At 50.9% G+C, this 18,191-nt stretch overlaps 1 protein-coding gene across 3 annotated transcripts in view; it reads right to left on the bottom strand.

Annotated features, from left to right (window-relative positions):
* Positions 1-17,963, bottom strand: part of SCMH1 (Scm polycomb group protein homolog 1) — a 54,776-nt gene extending 36,813 nt beyond the window's left edge. For 2 of the 3 annotated variants that reach the window (XM_029964604.1, XM_029964606.1), the window contains exons 1-7: positions 17,903-17,963; positions 16,550-16,656; positions 13,521-13,604; positions 10,933-11,001; positions 5,181-5,251; positions 3,671-3,905; positions 846-934 (exon numbers count right to left, since the gene is read on the bottom strand). In XM_029964604.1, coding sequence (XP_029820464.1) covers positions 846-934; positions 3,671-3,905; positions 5,181-5,251; positions 10,933-11,001; positions 13,521-13,545 — 489 coding nt within the window. In that variant the 5' untranslated portion in view covers positions 13,546-13,604; positions 16,550-16,656; positions 17,903-17,963. The remainder of the gene's footprint in view (positions 1-845; positions 935-3,670; positions 3,906-5,180; positions 5,252-10,932; positions 11,002-13,520; positions 13,605-16,549; positions 16,657-17,902) is intronic. The other variant, XM_029964605.1, reaches the window with a different exon arrangement.
* Positions 17,964-18,191: the final 228 nt, after the last annotated feature.

Below are 18,191 nucleotides of genomic sequence, written 5' to 3'. Positions count from 1 at the left end.
CTCCACAACACACTGGCTGAGCTACACAGCCCCATGCCCTTAACCAAGAGGCAACAAAGTCCACTATGGCTTGCTCTGCCCTCAGCTGGTTGCTGGACCAGACCCAGGATGTGCCATGTGAACACTGTGCCCTACAATAGCTCTGTCATGGACCACAGGCAGAAAACAGAGCTCCAAAGAAAGAGCCTCCAGAGGATACCCTCACCTTATTATCTCAGAGCTGGAAACCCTGAGATACGACAGTGTCTCTCCATCATTCTTCCCCCACCTTCAGCTTTGCAAGACGTGAGAAATTCACCATCCACCCTTATCTGGGGCTTGCTCCTGAGATCCACTAAAGCCTCTCCAACCATCCCATCCCATCCCATCCCATCCCATCCCATCCCATCCCATCCCATCCCATCCCATCCCATCCCATCCCACACGTCTCTAGCCAGCTTCTCTCTCTGACTGCACTAAGGGTGTGAGAACACAACCCATGAACTCATACTGTTGCCTCACAGCAGTATCTGCTCTACCTGCAAGCTCTGGCACATTAAAAAGTTTCAGAGAGGTGCTGACTTCTCCACCTTGCATTCCTCACTTTGAGCAGCATCTGCAGCCCTGGTGAAAAGCAGACTCATGTCTCAAGCCTGAACACTGAAGCCCAGGCCACTTGTTTAGCACAGCTCTGGCTGCATCCTGACACTGCTGGGGCACAACTGGAGAGGGCAGAGGTCTGTCCTAGAGCAGCAGCACCAAGGCAGAGCTGAGCAATGTCACCTCCCCTGGGATCAGCAGCTGTAAGTTGGGTGTTCTGCAGCAAGGGGGCCATGCCAGAAGGATCTGCACAAACAGTAAAATACCTTGTGAAAAATCCGGACAGGAGCCATCTCTGCTCCATTCAGAGTCTTCAGAAGGAACATGGGCCAGGAGGAGGCATTCAGCCGGAAGCCTGAGGAGAAGGAAGCAGAGAGGGAGACTTTTAGGCTGTGGGGGCCACTGGCTCTGGCAGCACATGCCTGCTCTGATGGGAACTCACACAACTGTGATTCCACACCACCTTCCTCCTCATGCTGCAGTCAGGTTTGACCTTTTCCAAATACTCTGAATGCAAAGTACTGTGTTGTTGAAAAGAAACATCTGGAAACAGCTGTCTGACTGCAACATTCACTTATCATAACAAAAGCCTGCCCATGGAACATCCAGGCAGAGCACTTTGTGCCAGTGCTCCAGGGATCCTGCTACAGGGAGACATGAATCAGCAAGCGTACACTCAGCCTATGGAATTTCTTCAGTAGGGAATCACACCTTCTGGGTGGCCTCCTCTACCTTTACTGTGAGCTGCAGGCAAGCTAACCTGAAGAAATAGAGGCTGTGACTTGGCTAGGAAACAGATTTAACCCCTACAGGGAAGGATGGCAGGTTTTGGCTCAACACCTTCTGTTAAAAAAGTAGAGAAATAGCAAGAAGGGGCTTATGGGAAGAAAAAAACCCACAATTTCACAAGCTCTGAGTCTACGGCACTGAGTACAACTCCACAACTGACAGGAGGCCCTGGATATCACAAAGCATCTTCTTTGCTAACTGTGTATCTTCCTGCACAGGCAGTTTCTGCTGCTCAGCTGTGTTTGGTCTGTGTTTGTGGGGTTTTGAGGGTAACCCTGGGACTGGACCTGGACTGAGAACAGCCCATGACGAGCAACATGGCAAAGCTTTGCCAGGGTTGCAAGGCTCAGCACAGCCCCTCTGCAGCCCTCAACAGTCTCATGAGCTTGGACACTAACCCAGACAGCCACGAGCTCAGGAGATGGGAGAGCTCAGCTCCCAGAGGTGCAAAGATAACATTTTGTGTGAATCACAGAATCACAGAATATCCTCAGTTGGAAGGGACCCTCAAGGATCATCCAGTTCAGCTCCTGGCCCTGCACAGACACCCCAACCATCCCACCCTGTCCCTCAGAGCGTTGTCCAAACCCTCCTGGAGCTCTGGCAGCCTTGGGGCTGTGCCCACTGCCCTGGGGAGCCTGGGCAGTGCCCAACCAGCCTCTGGGGGAAGAACCTTTCCCTGAGATCCAACCTGAGCCTGCCCTGACACAGTTCCAGCCATTCCCTGGGTCCTGTCACTGGAATTATCTATGTAAAGAGGGAGCAGCAGCAGATGTGTGCACATGGAAAACACCACAGAGAACACAGGAAATTCTTGCTGGATTTTCTCAGCCCTTGCACTCTGCAGGCAGGAAGGACAACTGCAGCACCAGCTCTGTTACCCATCTTTATGCTTGGTGCACGATCATCCCATTCCACCCCCTGCCATGGGCAGGGACACCTTCCACCAGCCCAGGTTGCTCCAAGCCCCATCCAACCTGGCCTTGGACACTCCCAGGGATGGGGCAGCCACAGCTTCTCTGGGCAACCTGTGCCAGGGCCTCCCCACCCTCAGAGGGAAGAATTTCTCCCCAGTATCTAATTTAAAGCTGCCCTCTTCTCTGGTGTGAGGTTAAGCAGGTGACACAGATTAGAGCTCCCAGACCTGTCCCAGAGCTCATCCCTCACCTCCAGCACAGCCAGGAGTGAGTTTTATCTGCAGCTCCTTAAACTTGATGCTATCTGCTGGCAAATTCCAGGCAAGGTACAGGAGGAACCCACAGCTGCCAGCCAGGAGAGGTACCCACAGCTGTTGGGCAGGACACCAGAGCTGGAACCTGCACCAGGGACTGAAATTTCTAAGAGCTGGACAGCAGCAGGCATGAAAGGAACAGAGAAAATGGCAGCTCTAGTGTTAATAAAATCACAGAACGGTTTGGGTTGGAAGGGACCTTAAAGTTCATCTCATTCCACCCCCTGCCATGGGCAGGGACACCTTCCATTAGACCAGGTTGCTCCAAGTCCTGTCTAACTTGGCCTCGAAAATATTATTTGAGGATGTGCTAATTGAGAGACATTTATGAAGACACTAAAACTAATGGGCAGCAGAATGCAAAAGCAGGTTAATCTTGCTGATCATCAGGAAAGAATCAGCAAATCAGCTCATCATTTGGCTAGTGTCAAAAAAAAAAGGAAAGAGTTGTGTGTGTTTAACTGAAGACTAGACTGGAAGAACTGTTGGACTGTCCGGTCTATTTATAAAGCTGTAGCCAAGAAAAAATAAATAAATAAGTGGGAACTACTGCAAGTGTCCCTTCACATGAGACAGAACTGAAATCACTGGGAACCTTTTCATATGTTATGTCTCCTGTGCAGGGAACCTGCTTTTGAGTCATAGGACAGTTTGGGTTGGAAGGGACCTTAAAAGATCATCAAGTTCCACCCCCCTGCCACAGACAGGGACACCTTCCACTAGCCCAGGTTGCTCCAAGCCCTGTCCAACCTGGCCTTGGACACTTCCAGGGATGGGGCAGCCAGAGCTACCCAGGGCAACAATCTTGAGCTTGAACTGCAACGAGGGCAAGCAGCTCACCTTGGTGCAGAGACCTCTTCCATCTACACTCTAAAGCGTCCTCCCCATCCACGTCACAGTGTCCACATGGAAATACAGGCCTGGTCTGGGAAACATCTGTTTCCATATCCTATCTCCCAGTGTAGGCAGGGGCAGGCCATGGGCCTCTGTCCCAAGCACAGATCTATAAAAACCCCCCAGTTTTGCCCATAGTCAGCGTAACCCTGGCTGGACAGCTGAACTCCAGCTCACCCAGGGGAGGCTGCAGCATCCCTCCATTCTTCTCACAGTTGCCAATGGGCTGGATCTCGGCAGAGTCCACCAGGCGCCAGAAGTCGTTCTTGTTGTCGCTGCCGTCGAGGCGCAGGCGCAGCCGCGCGCCCGTCAGCCCCACCACGGTGGCGATGCACGTGGACGTGGTGTTCCGGGGGTCCTGGGCTTCCAGCTTCATACTGATCTTGAACTCGTTGGCAGGAGGAGTGTATGACTGCAAGGAGAGGAGCGGGGAGCTGGTCAGAGCCAGGACTGCCAACACAAGCACCCGCTCAGGCACAAAGCTTAAGCGCTAAGGGCATAAGAACGGGGCCCAGCCAGGACTGAGGCGTCCCCCGGGCACAGCACAGGAACAGCACCACAGAAAGGTCAGCTCTGTGACACACAGCACTGTCCTTCCACACTGCACCAGCTCAGCAACTACACTGAGCCTGTTCTCTTGGAATCACAGCATCACTGAGGTTGGAAAAGACCTCTAAGATCATCGAGTCCAACCATTCCCACAGCACTGCCAAGTCCACCACTAACCCACGTCCCCAAGCACCACATCTACACGTTTTCTGAACTGCTCCAGGGATGGTGACTCCACCACTGCCCTGGGCAGCCTGTTCCACGGCCTGATCACCCTTTCAGTGAAGAAATTTTCCTGATATCCAACCTAAACCTCCACTGGCACAACTTGAGGCCATTTCCTCTTGTCCTGTCCCTTGTTCCCTGGAAGCAGAGCCTGACCCCCACATAGCCCCACCCTCCTGTTATAGAGAGTGAGAAGGTCCCCCCTGAGCCTCCTTTTCTCCAGGCTGAGCCTCCCAGCTCCCTCAGCTGTTCCTTGTGCTCCAGACCCTTACCAGCTCCATTCCCTTCCCTGGACATGGATCAGCCCCTCAATGTCTTCCTTGTTGTGAGGGGCCCAAACAGAACCCAGAATCTGAGGTGCATCCCTACCAGTGCTCAGCACAGGTAGGGCTGTGCCTGTTCTTGGAAGGTTAGCCCTGTTCTTGGAAGACTAATCCAGCCAACCCCAGACCCAAATAAACCCCTCCCTGTGCTACTCCCCTCCACCCGGACCCATGTCCCATGGCAATTTATCCTGCAAACCCTGTACTCAGCAAAACCACCTCTGTGCTCACTGCCTGCTGCCCAGGGAGCTGCTATTCCATTCACAAAGATGGGTGAATTCTGCAGAAAATCTCCTTACTGGGCAGGATCCACCAAAAGCTGGATCACAGCCTACTCAGGACACTTTCTCCAAGGGCCTCTGCTCAGCAGAGTAAAGGCACACTCATGCTCCCATTGTGCATATCGAGTAAAATCTTCTCTTCTACTCTAAATGTATCTCTTGAATCTTTACTTCAGCACACTTGGATTTCTGTTAAGTCTCCAATATCCTTAAGTGTTTTCCTCACCAAACCAGGGGCCTATCCCAGGTACAGAATTCGGGGGTCCCCAGTGGACCATCACCCTTGACCTTTCTTGTTTTCACCCTTACCTGCTTGAAGCAATGGGCAGGAGCTGGGATGGCACATGTCTCTTTCAGGTATTTCTCCCAGGTGAAGTGACCTGAGAAGTAAAAACGAAAGGAATCAAACAGGAATTGATGAGCAGATTTCTCAGAAAAAGAGCTGGCTGGACTCCTGACGCCGGCAGTTCTGCACTTCTCACAGAGGAGGTGCTCACAGGCAACATGTTTTCATCAGGAACCTCTGATGTTTGTGAGCACAGAAGATTTACAACTGCAAGTGACAGGCAGAACAAAGCCCAGTGCTGCCTTCGGCATCTTCCTGCCTCTGTGCTGCCGAGAAGGGGCTGCACAGAGCCAGGGTAACAACCTACAGCCTAATGGAAAACACCCAGCACAGATGGGAATCTGCAGGGTCTTCCAGACAACTGTCCCTTAAAAACCATTAATTAAACACATCACTCAGTCTGGGGCTTATGAACAGTCACCATGGGCTACAAGCAGCCCAACCTGGGGGCTGGAACAAGATGATCTGTAAGGTCCCTTCCAACCTAAGCCATTCTGTGATTCCATGATTCTAAATCAACAGGAACCTGCTCTGTAGTGACTACATGGTCCCCCTGGTCCAGCACACACAGCCCACCCGGCAGCTCGGAGCAGGGATCAGCCCAACCCCAGCAATCAGTACAGGCCAGCAAACAACTCCCTGAAGTGGCCAGGAAGTCCACAGCACGGGCAGGATGGGAGCAGGGATCCTCCAAATGGGGATTTACTGAGCTCAGCACCTCACACCCAACACAAGTCCCCTTCCACCGAGTGCAGCGCGTTTCCTCCTGCCTGCCCCTTCCACACGTCCAGCAGGAAGGGTGACAGCAATATGCCACCCAAGGAAACCTGTTATTAAATGAGGAATTGAAAGCTCTTGTGATCTGAGCAAATCATGACTTTTGCCATTTACACTGAGCAGCTGGGAGAGGATCCTTCCAGGCTGACATTCGCTTGTATTCATCCCAAGGGCTCCCAGGAGGCCGCTGTTTGCAAAGCATTTCAAGAGCACTGGTGGCAGCACAATTAAAGTCAGCTACTACTTCCCCAAGTCACAGGCAAGTTCTTAATCAGCCTATTTTCAAAACAAAAGCTACATTAAGAGCCACTTCAGCTACTGCAGCACACACCACACCTCTGAAAATTCAGGCAGTAAGATCAGCACACATTGCTTCAGAGCTGCCTTGTGGGCACAGAGGAGCCTTCATCATCTATGAGCTCCAAATAAATACAAGGAACACTGCTTTCTTGCCACCTCCCATGCAGATGACTAGCACACTGTTAAATACAGGGAAAATTAACAGAAAAAATACAGTTTCATTGCCACACTGGTTGAATATTGCTGTTTACAGACTGACAGCAGCTCTCCATGCCCCAGAGTACTTCGTTCCATCCACTGGTACATATTTTCCTTTCAGCCACAGCCTCACATTGGGTGAATGAAGAAATTCAGTGAGTTACTGCAATGATGTTCTCATAAAACCAAAAATTTTTTGGTTTAATTGAAGATACAATTTTACACTCAGTTATGTCAATGAAACTCGTTGTATGAATAAAGTGGAGGCAAAGCAAAGCCAGGCACTCCTGGCCTAGAAATGCCTTATGCATCTCACCCCTTAACTCTGGTTGCTGATCTGGGCTTATCTTAGACCAGGGTAGCCCTCCAGAGGTCCTGGAGCACAGGGGATGCCCAGCTGACAGCACGGGGCCCTGATCCAGCAGCTTGAGCAGGATCAGCTGTGCTTGACAATTTTTTTTTAAAAAAACCCACCGAACCCCCCCCTCTCCTCAGCTGGCTTCAATCCATTTTAATCTTTCCACTTTTCACTCCCTCCACACCAAGCAAGGCCCTCCTGCTTCCCACAGCAGCTCACCCCAGAGCCAGGATCCACCCTGCACAATCCCAGCAGGAGCAGGGAACTCTTGAGACAGCTGTGGGCCTCCAAAAATAGTGTTTGGACATGGAACTTATTTGAGATTAATTCTAGAGCCCACTGGGACTCAACCACCATATGAAGACACACACAACACTAGAACTGCAAGTTCTTTAGGACCTGAGGGAATGCTGGAGCTGTGTCAGGGCAGGCTCAGGTTGAATCTCAGTGAAAGGTTCTTCCCCCAGAGGCTGGTTGGGCACTGACCAAGGCTGCCAGAGCTGCAGGAGGGTTTGGACAATGCTCTGAGGGACAGGGTGGGATTGTTGGGGTGTCCTGTGCAGGGCAGGAGTTGGATGGATGATCCTTGAGGGTCTCTTCCAACTCAGGATATTCTGTGATTCTCTGAGTCTTACGACTCGTGGTTCTGGTGATTTATTTTGCACAGAAAAACAGGAGCAGCAGAAATACTTCTAAAAAAAGACTGAGCTGATACAGCAGCATTCAGCCTTCCCTCCCTCCCCCTCTGTTCACTACTGGCCATTCCCCTGCACAGATGGCACAACTAGCACAGGTAGAGCCTGCACTTCTTTTTTAGGATTACTCTCAAACCAGGATAAAACCTGCAGACTGGAGGCTGTCATCACTCCTTTAGCATGAGAGGAGATCCTGCACAGAATGTAGGGAATGGGTTTAAATGAGTTCAGTAATAGTATCACAATATAATATTTTCAAGCAGGAATTTCAAAGTACATTTAAAGTTAACCAAATATAATCAGCTTCAACCTAAAGACTGCAGGAAGAATCAGACAAAAATGGCATAACACTAAAGTTGGGTTTTTTTACAACAAAGCGTTGGTTGCCAATAAAACAGAAAAAGCAGGATGCATTGAGGGTTGGTTAACAGGGGAGCAGAACACAAGCCCTGAGCTCTGTCCTTGAGGAAGGGCACGTGGTTGAAAAGGGACACATCACGCCCGACCCTCTCAACCTCAGCTCTCCTGTACCCAAATCCTGCTCACCACACTGATTCTCACTCACTTTCCACACCCAGCTCCAGACAGGTCTCCCCTGGAGCTCCACACCAGCCGTGCTGTCAGCCAGGACACCATCAGCCTGTGCTGCTGCTGCCATTCCACAGGCTCCCTGGGGATGGAGGTGCAAGGCCAGAGGGAAAAACTGACAGTGTGCTGCCTGGCTTTCTCCTTAGCACTGACCAACTGTCTCATATTTTATATTCTCTCAATATTCTTATCCATATTGATAAATTGGATGCCTTATTGTGGAGGGACAGGACATTTTAGTCTGCAAGATGCTTGTTTCTGATCTGGCCTGGGCATGTAACCCTGGTTCCCAAGGGTTGGTCAAAAAGCACTGATGACTTTTCCCCACTTGCCAGTGAATCCCTTTGCTTCCTGAAGAAACATCAGCCAGTCCTTTTTACTTGTGATAGAGCAGGAGTGTCCAAGGCCAGAGCTGACTGTAGGGAATGAAATCCTCTCTAGCCCTGAAAAGCAAAGGGGAATGCTTGCTCCACTGCTGCTGGCTTCCAGTAGCACATACAAACTCTCCTACCAGCCCTAAAATCACCCTCTATTTCATCTGGTCTCTGCCTGCTCTTTCATGTTCCCTCCCCTGCCTTGCAGAACACACCACTGGAAGGATCCCCATTGGAAAGGACTGTTCCTCCAGATAACACACACAGAATCACATGATAAAATGGTTTGGGTTGAAAGGAACCTTAAAGCCCAGCTCATTCCACCCCCTGCCATGGGCAGGGACACCTTCCACTAGCCCAGGTTGCTCCAAGCCCTGTCCAACCTGGCCTTGGACATTCCCAGGGATGGGGCAGCCCCAGCTTCTCTGGGCAACCTGTGCCAGGGCCTCACCACCTCATAGGGAAGAATTTCACCCTAATATCATCTAATATCATCTAACCTAATATCATCTAACCCTGCCCTCTGGCAGTGGGAAGCCATTCCCCTTTGTCCTGGCATGCCAGGCCCTTGTCCAAAGTCCCTCTCTGCAACTCATCAGATCTTTTTCACAGGAAGAAATGGGAGAAAAACACTTAATGAGAAACACCCCATTTTTGCAATAACATCTGTGAGTCAAACAAAAGCCAAGGACTGTGAACCTGAGTGACTCCCTGGGACTCGGCCCTGGAAATGCCACTGTCACTTGTCACTTGTGCTTGCCTTGGGGAAACTCCCTGACATGTGCTCATGCCGAAGGGAGATATTACTTGCAGGCAGAGAGTCAGATTTGGGCTCTGATGTCTTAACCTTCAAAAATATTTACTCCTAACAAAACACTCTGCACACCCAAGGGGTCAAACTCCAGTAGTCGTGAACAATGCAGCCCTGCACCCTCATGTTTGGATTCTCTTCATGTTGCATTTAACATTGAACCTTTGCCCAGAATTTAAATGAAGATGGAGTTTCTGTTTATATCTTTAACTGAAGTCTGGTTTGGGCTCCATTAGCATTTTGGCTCCCGAGGGGTCATCAATCCAACTGAAACAATACATGTGCGTTTCAGGTCACATCTGTGAAGGAGAACGTGCCCTGCTCAGATCAAGGCATCCCATTAAAGTCTGCAGCCCATATGTGTGGCTGCCAAGGAGCAGCAAGGCAGCACATGAAAGCAGCCCAGTATGAAAAGGAGCAGAGCACTGTCTGGGCTCGCAGATCCTGGGCCATGGGAGCTGTCCTTGATGTCTGAACGTGGCTCCCGGGGCTCAGCTTTGCCACCGGCTCCGCACGGTTCCTGCCTGTCCCACCGTTCCCATTCCCAGGCACTCTGCCCAGCCATCAATCTGCCTGCACATGCTCCACTGGGAACAGCTACAGCCCACAACAGGAGCCCCATCACTCCCTGTCCTGCTCAGCAAATGTGAGAACGTGCGAATCAAAACGAAGAGGTTTCAACCACCTGGACTGTCTGGTCTGCTCTGTTCCTCCTTAGAGGAGTCCTAATTCAGTGTTAGCTTTGAACAGAAATCCTTCCAGCCATGCCAGAAAGATGCTGCAGTTTCACCCCCTCACTGTATAGAATCACAGAATCGTAGACAGGTTTGGGTTGGAAGGAACCTTAAAGCCCATCTCATTCCATCCCCTGCCATGGGCAGGGACACCTTCCACCAGCCCAGGTTGCTCCAAGCCCCGTCCAACCTGGCCTTGGACACTTCCAGGGATGGGGTAGCCCCAGCTTCTCTGGGCAACCTGTGCCAGGGCCTCCCCACCCTCACAGCCAAGAGTTTCTGGCCAGTATGCCACCCAACCCTGTTCCTGGCAGTGGGAAGCCATTGCCCCTTGTCCTGTCACTCCAGGCCCCTGTCCAAAGTCCCTCTCCAGCTCTCTTGGAGCCGCTTTAGGCACTGGAAAGGGCCCCAAGTTCTCTCTGGAGCCTTCTCTTCTCCAGGCCCCAACTGTACCAGGATGTACACCCCAGTTTCGGGCAGTGATGAGCTGCACAGAGGTTCTTGCAGGGAGGTGACCCCTGATCCTCACTGCTGCACCATGCGCTTGTCGAGCAGCCCTATGCACCCCAGCTCCCCTGCAGCCCCCCTGGGCCACAGCCCTGGCATGCAGTGGGTGCAGGGTTGGCGTGCTGGGTCACCAGGAGCGCTGCATTTCACAGGAAGCTCCATTTCAGGTCAGTGTGGCCACTGAAAAACAGCCCATCCTCTGCCATCTGCAAATGGAGCAGGATGTGGAGCACAGGGAAACTGCAGTGGAGCCCCCAGCACCCCAAAGGCTGAGTACACACAGCCCATGTTAGCTGGGGGAGAGAAAGAAGGGGGAAGGAAGGAGGGGGAAGAAGAAGGGGGAGGAGGAAGGGGGAGAAGGGAGCTCTCTTACCTTGGTACTGGGAGGGAGACTCTGACGGGCGGCTGTACTTGTGCTTCTTACCATCTTTCCAGTCTATGGCTGAGACAAGAAATAGAGCATTTGTGTGAGGGAAAGGAGCCAGGTAATGCACCCTTCAACACTGCCTGCCTTACAGGCCCTTCAGAGGAGCAGAGTGAGCTCCCTGTCGTGCCCCCAGGTGACATGGATGATTTGCCCCCATCTCTGGGGTGTGCTCCCTTCCTCCCCGCAGCTCATGCACATACCTGACACGAGGTACCTGCATTTGCACCTTGGTCCCTGCCTAGACCCCACCAGCCACTGTTCTCCCCCAGTGATCAGCAATAAGAGAAAGAGCAGCAAACTGCTAGAGCTCCATCATTTTAGCCATGAGAAGAAGAGCTCGAGAGAACAAACACAACAGCCACTGAAAACGGCTCACATGGATCTTGGGCACCGAGAAGTGGAGCCTGAATCTCTCCTTGGGTATCAACTCCCGGTCATTTCCCACAAACAGCCTCGGCCCTCTCTGGAGATGGGGAGAGGACCTCCCTGAAAATCTGCACAACTGCCCTTTCCACGTACAACACCAGGTTTCCACATGTCCTGCCCAGCTCAGAGGAGAGCACAGCAAAGCAGCACCAGCTCTGGAGAGCAGCTCATCTGAGCTGCCTTTGCTCACGACAGCTTTGGGCCTCAGAGTTCCAAAAAAATTAAAGTTCCCAAAGACAGCTCTGGAAAGGGACAGAGCAAGGAGCAGGGAATGCTCATCCCTGCCTCCAGCAGCCTCCAGCCCAACGGAGGGATGGCAGACCAGGCTCACCCTGAGCCAGCTCCTCCACCTGCTGCTGCTCGACTGGGCACCCTGGGAGTGCTGCTGCACTCCAGCTCCTTTATTTTACAGAGCACTTTAGGGCTACTGTAAATGACAATTTGGCAGTGCCCTTTGTGGTGCCTTGCCCCCACAAAAAGCACTTCCTTGTGAAAGGAAGGACAACAATAACAGGAACAGTTTCAAAATCTCCTGACAAGCAGCTGGAAGAGGTAGGCCATGAGCTGCTGCTGGAGTGACCTGGGGTGTCTTAATATGTCTGGAATTGCCTTTGGACAATTATTTTTGCAATCTTCTCTTCCTGACATGCTCTTTTTAGCACAGAGGACAGGATGGCATACAGGTTTTACAGCTCTGGAAAGTGATAGAGCAAGAAGCAGGGGATGCCCACCCCTGCCTCCAACAGCCTCCATCCCAACGGAGGGATGCCAGATCAGCATCCCTTAAATGAACATGAGGGACATATGGAGTGTGGCCACAGTGTCACCAGACACAGACCAGACAAAGAACCTCCTTGGAGAGACATAAATGAATGAAAAGGATTGAAGGACACCCTTCCTACAAATGCATTACCATGAAGGACAGTATTCTGCCACCTCCCTAAGAAAGCGAGAATAAAGGACATAAAGTATTTAAGTCAGAAGCAAAGAGCCCCCTGGGTGGGTAAGGCTCCCCTCAGTGCTGCAGGACAGCTCTAACAGCATCTGTGCACTCAAAGGAGCCTCTCACCACCCTCTGCAGGTGAAGGTACATTTTGTTCTTAACCTTTAACATGCAAAAATCCTCATTAAGCATGATACAAAAGCAGCAGAGAGAGAGAAACACAAGAATTTCTGCAGACAAATAAAGAAACAGTGAAAGTTCAATGCATTATTAAAAAAGCAGGTAAGTAGGACAGAAACCCACGTGTGCACGATGCAGGTGTTGCCTTTGCAACCTATGTCACAGCACTGGCGGCACAGGGCACACAGCCAGGCTGGCTGGAGGCACCAGGCTCCATGAGCCCAGAGAACAAGCTGTGTATGAGGCTAAATCCAGTCAGCCCAGTCCACAGCCACACTGCTGACTAATCAACCTGCCTCCTTTATTGCCAAGCCCTCCAGCTGCCTCGCAGCAGGGTCTCCCCACTCCCTGCTCTCCTTCATTTATTTTCACTTCATTAAAGGACAAGCAGTGTTAGGAAGAGGCTAATGCTGCCGTAAGATGAACCACCACAGAAGCAAAGGAGACACTTAAAAAAAATAAGGGAGGAGAGAAATGGAGCATAGAAATCTCCTGCAATAAACCTTGGGAGTGTGGAGCAGATGTGAACAAAGAGCTGCGGAGGATGCTCTGTCCTCCCGCCCTCCCTTCCCCCAGCCCGGGAGCGTGTGATGAGATCACTGCAGCCCAAGGCACAGGCAGGGCACAACACCAACGGAAATCAATAGTTCTGTGAAGCACAAGAAGCCAGAGCAGCTCAGCTGCAGGCAGCAGGCTCGGTTGCACCCTTTCTGTTGGGGATGCACATCCCAGGTAGCACGTGTGCGGCTGTGAGGGGCCGAGGGACACGAGGGAGCCTGGGACAGATTTCCTCTCCACAAGGTAGGCTGGTCCCTGGTTTCATGCCTCATTAGAACGGGGAGGCCTGTGCCAGCAGAGCCAGTTTGCCTCACACTGGGAGCACTGGCAGATGGTGTGTGCCGTGGGTTCTGCAGAGCACCCTCGCTGCTGACACCGCACCCCAGCTCCCGACCAGCCCTCGGCTGTGCCCAACGTCACCGCTCACCTTTCTGAGGGCCTGGTTTCCGCATTCTACCACCTGCTGCTGTCCTGCCCCGGAACTGGCTTGCTCTTAGAGAACTGAAGGTGTCTAGGACAAAAGAAATAAAGATGAGAAAATTCCCCATTCTGGAGCACACTGAACCATGAACTCATCCCACAGAGGAGGAAGCACATGCTCTGTCACCCGAGGTTGCACAGAGCACTCACAGTTCATGTCACCCCCTGAAACTACAAAACTTCCTCCAATTTGTGGACAACTTCAAATTCATGGCAGCAGGAGCAGCATAAATAAGCACAAAGAGCACATGCCCATCTCTGTGCTCACCCTACAGTGGGTCTGGAGCGTGTGTGTGGAAGGAGAGGCTACTCCCACTTACTAACAAAGGGAAGCGGAGCTGAGATTTATGAAAGAAAACACATGGAAACATAACATTAATTCTGGCAAAGCAGCACAGCAATCCTCAGCTCTCCACTTGCAATTCAAATTGCTCATAGAAGTTCTGGGGAATAAGGATGAGAAACTGGACAATGATCCAGGAAATACTTTTGCTGTTAGCACTGCCCCGAGTGTCCAAGTTGTGCTGCAAATTCTTTTTTCCTGGTTGGAGGAAAACTGGCTGGACTGTCCCCAACAAGTAGAAGCGTTTGCATTCTTGTTATAAGCAAATATTCCTGAGAATCAGGGCTCTTGGGAGATGTGTGCTGGGCACATAGAGAGAGCTCAGTGCCTGGCACAGCCGCTCTCCCAGGGCAGTGCCCACTGCACACACCGAGCCTCACCAAGGCCTGCCAGAAAATATCCAAATGAATGGCTGAGCCACAAACAAGCCCTCGGGAAAGGCAGGAAAAGCATGTTTTGACACTCCACTAAGTAATGAAAGATTAATTGTGTCAATATAACTCCATTTTGTTCACAGTGGGGCAGTCAGGAGGAGGATGGAACAGGAAGCTGTCTCAGGACACAGTGCCGAGTCGCTGCTTAAAGGGTTATTTACAGCTCCAACTTGGCAAGAAGTTGGGATTTTGAAAACCAAGCTTTTTCCAAACCTAAGAGAAATAAAGACTTTAATTTTCTGTAACAGCACCATAAACTACAGCCTTTACTTGCAACACTGAGCAATACTCTGAGAAGAAAAATACGGAAGGAATTAAATACTAAAGGAAAAAAATCCCTGGCTGTTTTTTAATCCAAATCAAGAGGTGCACAGTAGTCACTTATTGCCTCTCTTCTAAATACTGTGTGTGTCTGTACACACTTGTGAAAGGAGTAAAGTTTCTTTCCCTTTCAATAGTGGAAGGTAACCTACATGTGAAAGGTTATTTACAACACTTAAAGCTTCTTTTCATAATTTTCTTCATTCCTTTTTATTAAAGACTAGCAGTCTGGCAGGAAAAGTCCTCCAGACATAAAACCCAGGCCGAAAGGTGTTACATAAAGGCACCAGACAAGCATTTGCGATCTCTGGCACTGCCCCTCTTCTGTCTGTGGGACTTTCTGAAGCACCTACACACACAGGATTGTGGAAGCCTGTGGCTGGAGACGAGGGTACACTCCTGCACTCTCCACTCTCAGGCAGGGAATAACCCTAATGCGGCTCAGGGAGCACCTTCTCACTCTCTACAGCTCCCTGACAGGACAGTGGAGCCAGGTGGGGTCAATCTCCTGGGTAATCAGTGACAGGAGAAGGGGAAACGGCCTCCAGTTGTGCCAGGGGAGGTTCACGTGGGACATCAGGAAGAATTTTTTCACAGGAAGGGCTGTCAGGCATTGGAATGAGCTGCCCAGGGAGGTGGTGGAGCAGAGTCACAGTTGGAAAGGACCCAAAAGGATCATCCATCCAACCCCTGGCCTTGCACAGACACCCCAACCATCCCACTCTGTCCCTCAGAGCATTGTCCAAACCCTCCTGGAGCTCTGGCAGCCTTGGGGCTGTGCCCACTGCCCCGGGGAGCCTGGGTAGTGCCCAACCAGCCTCTGGGGGAAGAACCTTTTGCTGAGATCCAGCCTGAGCCTGCCCTGACACAGCTCCAGCCACTCCCCTGGGTCCTGTCACTGGTCACAGAGAGCAGAGATCAGAGCTGCCCCTCTGCTGCCCCTGGGTTTTACTAACACAGGGCTTGGGAATTGATAATTCCCACTGATTGTAATTTATAGTTGCCCAGAGGAGCTGTAAAATCTCCACCCTTGGAGATATTCCAAATATCACCAGCTGCCTCCCCAAGCAGCCTGATCTAACCTTGTAACTGAGTCTGATTTCAAAGTCAGGCCAGCTCTGCATGTGGTGCTGGACAGACAGCCTCCCTAAGCTCCTTCCAACCTGAAACACCCAAGGATTTTATCTCCCTGACAACAGATTGGAAGGCAAGAGGAATCACTGTAAAGGTTTCACCAAGGCTGAAATGCCCCAGTGAGGACAGATTTCAGTGCAGAGGGAAGAAAGGGACTGGCAGAACAGGCTCTCAGGGCACTGCAGGACAGGAGCACCGTGGTACCAAGGGACAGGGCCTTTGCTCTGCTCAGGCACTGCAGAGCAAAAAAACGTGGAAGTACTAAATAGTAGGAGATACAGTTTGGTATCTAAGGGGGGGAAATGATCCATCCACAGAGACAGATCTGGAATGACCTCAGACACAAACATGCCGCTGCTGGGGACCCGTTGGCTCGGCCCATGGCACAAAGGACACAATCTTCCTGCTGCATCAAACAAAGCCTCTGAGATTCCCACAGCCCAGCACACACTGCAATGCTCCATCTCCAGAACCTGACAATTATACAGAACTGCACACCGGCGTTAAAACTCCCCTTGTTTTCAAAAGCTGTGTTTCTCCTGCTTGTGGAGATCAAGATAATCTCCCAAGCACGGACCACAGTGTTAGTGTTGGTTTCCAGAATTTATAGCCTGAAAGGACAGATCAATGTGCAAATTCATTTCGGCAGGATGCTACCTTAAAAATGGAAAAAGGCCAACTGATTTGCTGCCTTTAGTAGCAGATAAAGTGCCTTTCCCACAGTTTCAAACAACTTTCACTCACCGAGATATCAAAAGTGCCAAGGGCTCCACTGAACTGTCATGGGCTCTAGTTCCCCATCACTCCTCCAAGACAGCAGAGTCAGTACAAACACTGCGGCATAGCAAAACCTGAAAGCAGAGAGACAAAATGAAAAAGTTTGCATTTAATTGCAGAAAGGCTACGTTACCAGCTGCATTATTCATGTTCATATTTAATTCATTTAAAACATCCAAATTTAAATTTAAAGACAGCTGTAACAAACATTCCCACTTGCCATCGCAAAGCAGTGCAGAACTTGACACAATTTAAGTTCAGCTTGCAGTGAGTACACGGGACTGCGGCTCTTAAACACCTTTGATATGAGTAAGATCACATCAACTGAGCTGATAGAAACTAGTTCAGCTTTTGTAAAATGAAACTATCACACAAAGGAGGATTGAAAAGACTAGACCTGATTAGTAATGAAAAGGAGAGAGATCACATGAGAGGCACATAAAATAATGAGTAGCATGAAGGGAGTGAACTGGGGACTCCAAATTATCCCTTCCCAGTGCAGCAGAGCAAACCTACAAAACTAAAAACTCCCAAGTATATACCAGGGAGAAGGAAATGTTTATTGGAAATTAACAGATGTGCAACTTTGTCATGGAGGAAGTTGTCAAGAGAAGCAAACCTTTAAATAACCTTAAAAATGACAAAGACATCGAAAAGCAAATGAGCACTTATAATGGTATCAAAGTACAAGATGCACAGGCCAAAGGCACCCAGACCCCAAGCAAGAGCTGAGTGAAGGTGGGGTGCATAGCTGGACCCTGCCCACCACATCCCTGCCTCAGCTGGACCCTGCCCACCACATTCCTGCCTCAGCTGGACCCTGCCCATCACATCCCTGTCCATCACATCCCTGCCTCAGCTGGACCCTGCCCATCACATCCCTGTCCATCACATCCCTGCCTCAGCTGGACCCTGCCCATCACATCCCTGTCCATCACATCCCTGCCTCAGCTGCTGGGTTTGGCGAGGAAAAGCCAAGCCCTTGCCTGGCTGTGGGTACCGGCTCACAGCCAGAGGCAGGACACCAGCTCGAGACATGGTTTGTTCACACCCTGGTGACCCCTGTGCTGGGTTACACCGAGTTCCACACCTCTGAGGCATGGGCTTTTTCCTTGGGCAGCAGAAAGGCAGCCAGGGCTGGAAGAGTATCCCAGGGCATGCCCAGCTCTGAGCGTGGCTCCCTCTGGCAGCCACAGAGCACAGCCCACAGCACAAGCACCGCTGAAATGCATCTTAATCCAATTAAACTCTCACCCCCACTGCTCTTACCAACAGGCTCTTCCAAAAGCTCATCCCTAAGGGGAGACAGATTCAATTTACCTGTGCCAGATTGGAAGGGACCTGCAGGGTTAGAGGGGAGCCTGCTCCGCAACATTCTTCCCCCAAATGTGGCAACTGCAATGGCAGTAAAACAAAAATGAGAAAATGTGGGTAGAAGACGCTGTCCCGTCTCTGCAGACCTCATGAGATGCATGTAATCCCTTTATCTCCAAAGCCTCCGCTCCTTCGGAGCGCATAATTATGAAAAGAGTTAAAGCTGAGGCTCTTAATGTCTCTTCTAGGCACTTCTTTATTCCACTCAAGGCACCAGTCACATCTGAATTATTTC

Source organism: Manacus vitellinus, unplaced genomic scaffold (assembly GCF_001715985.3).
Source record: "Manacus vitellinus isolate BGI_N305 unplaced genomic scaffold, ASM171598v3 scaffold_75_pilon, whole genome shotgun sequence".
Lineage (NCBI taxonomy): Eukaryota > Metazoa > Chordata > Aves > Passeriformes > Pipridae > Manacus > Manacus vitellinus.
Note: the sequence above shows the minus strand (reverse complement) of the source record. Positions and strands in the feature narration are given on the sequence as shown.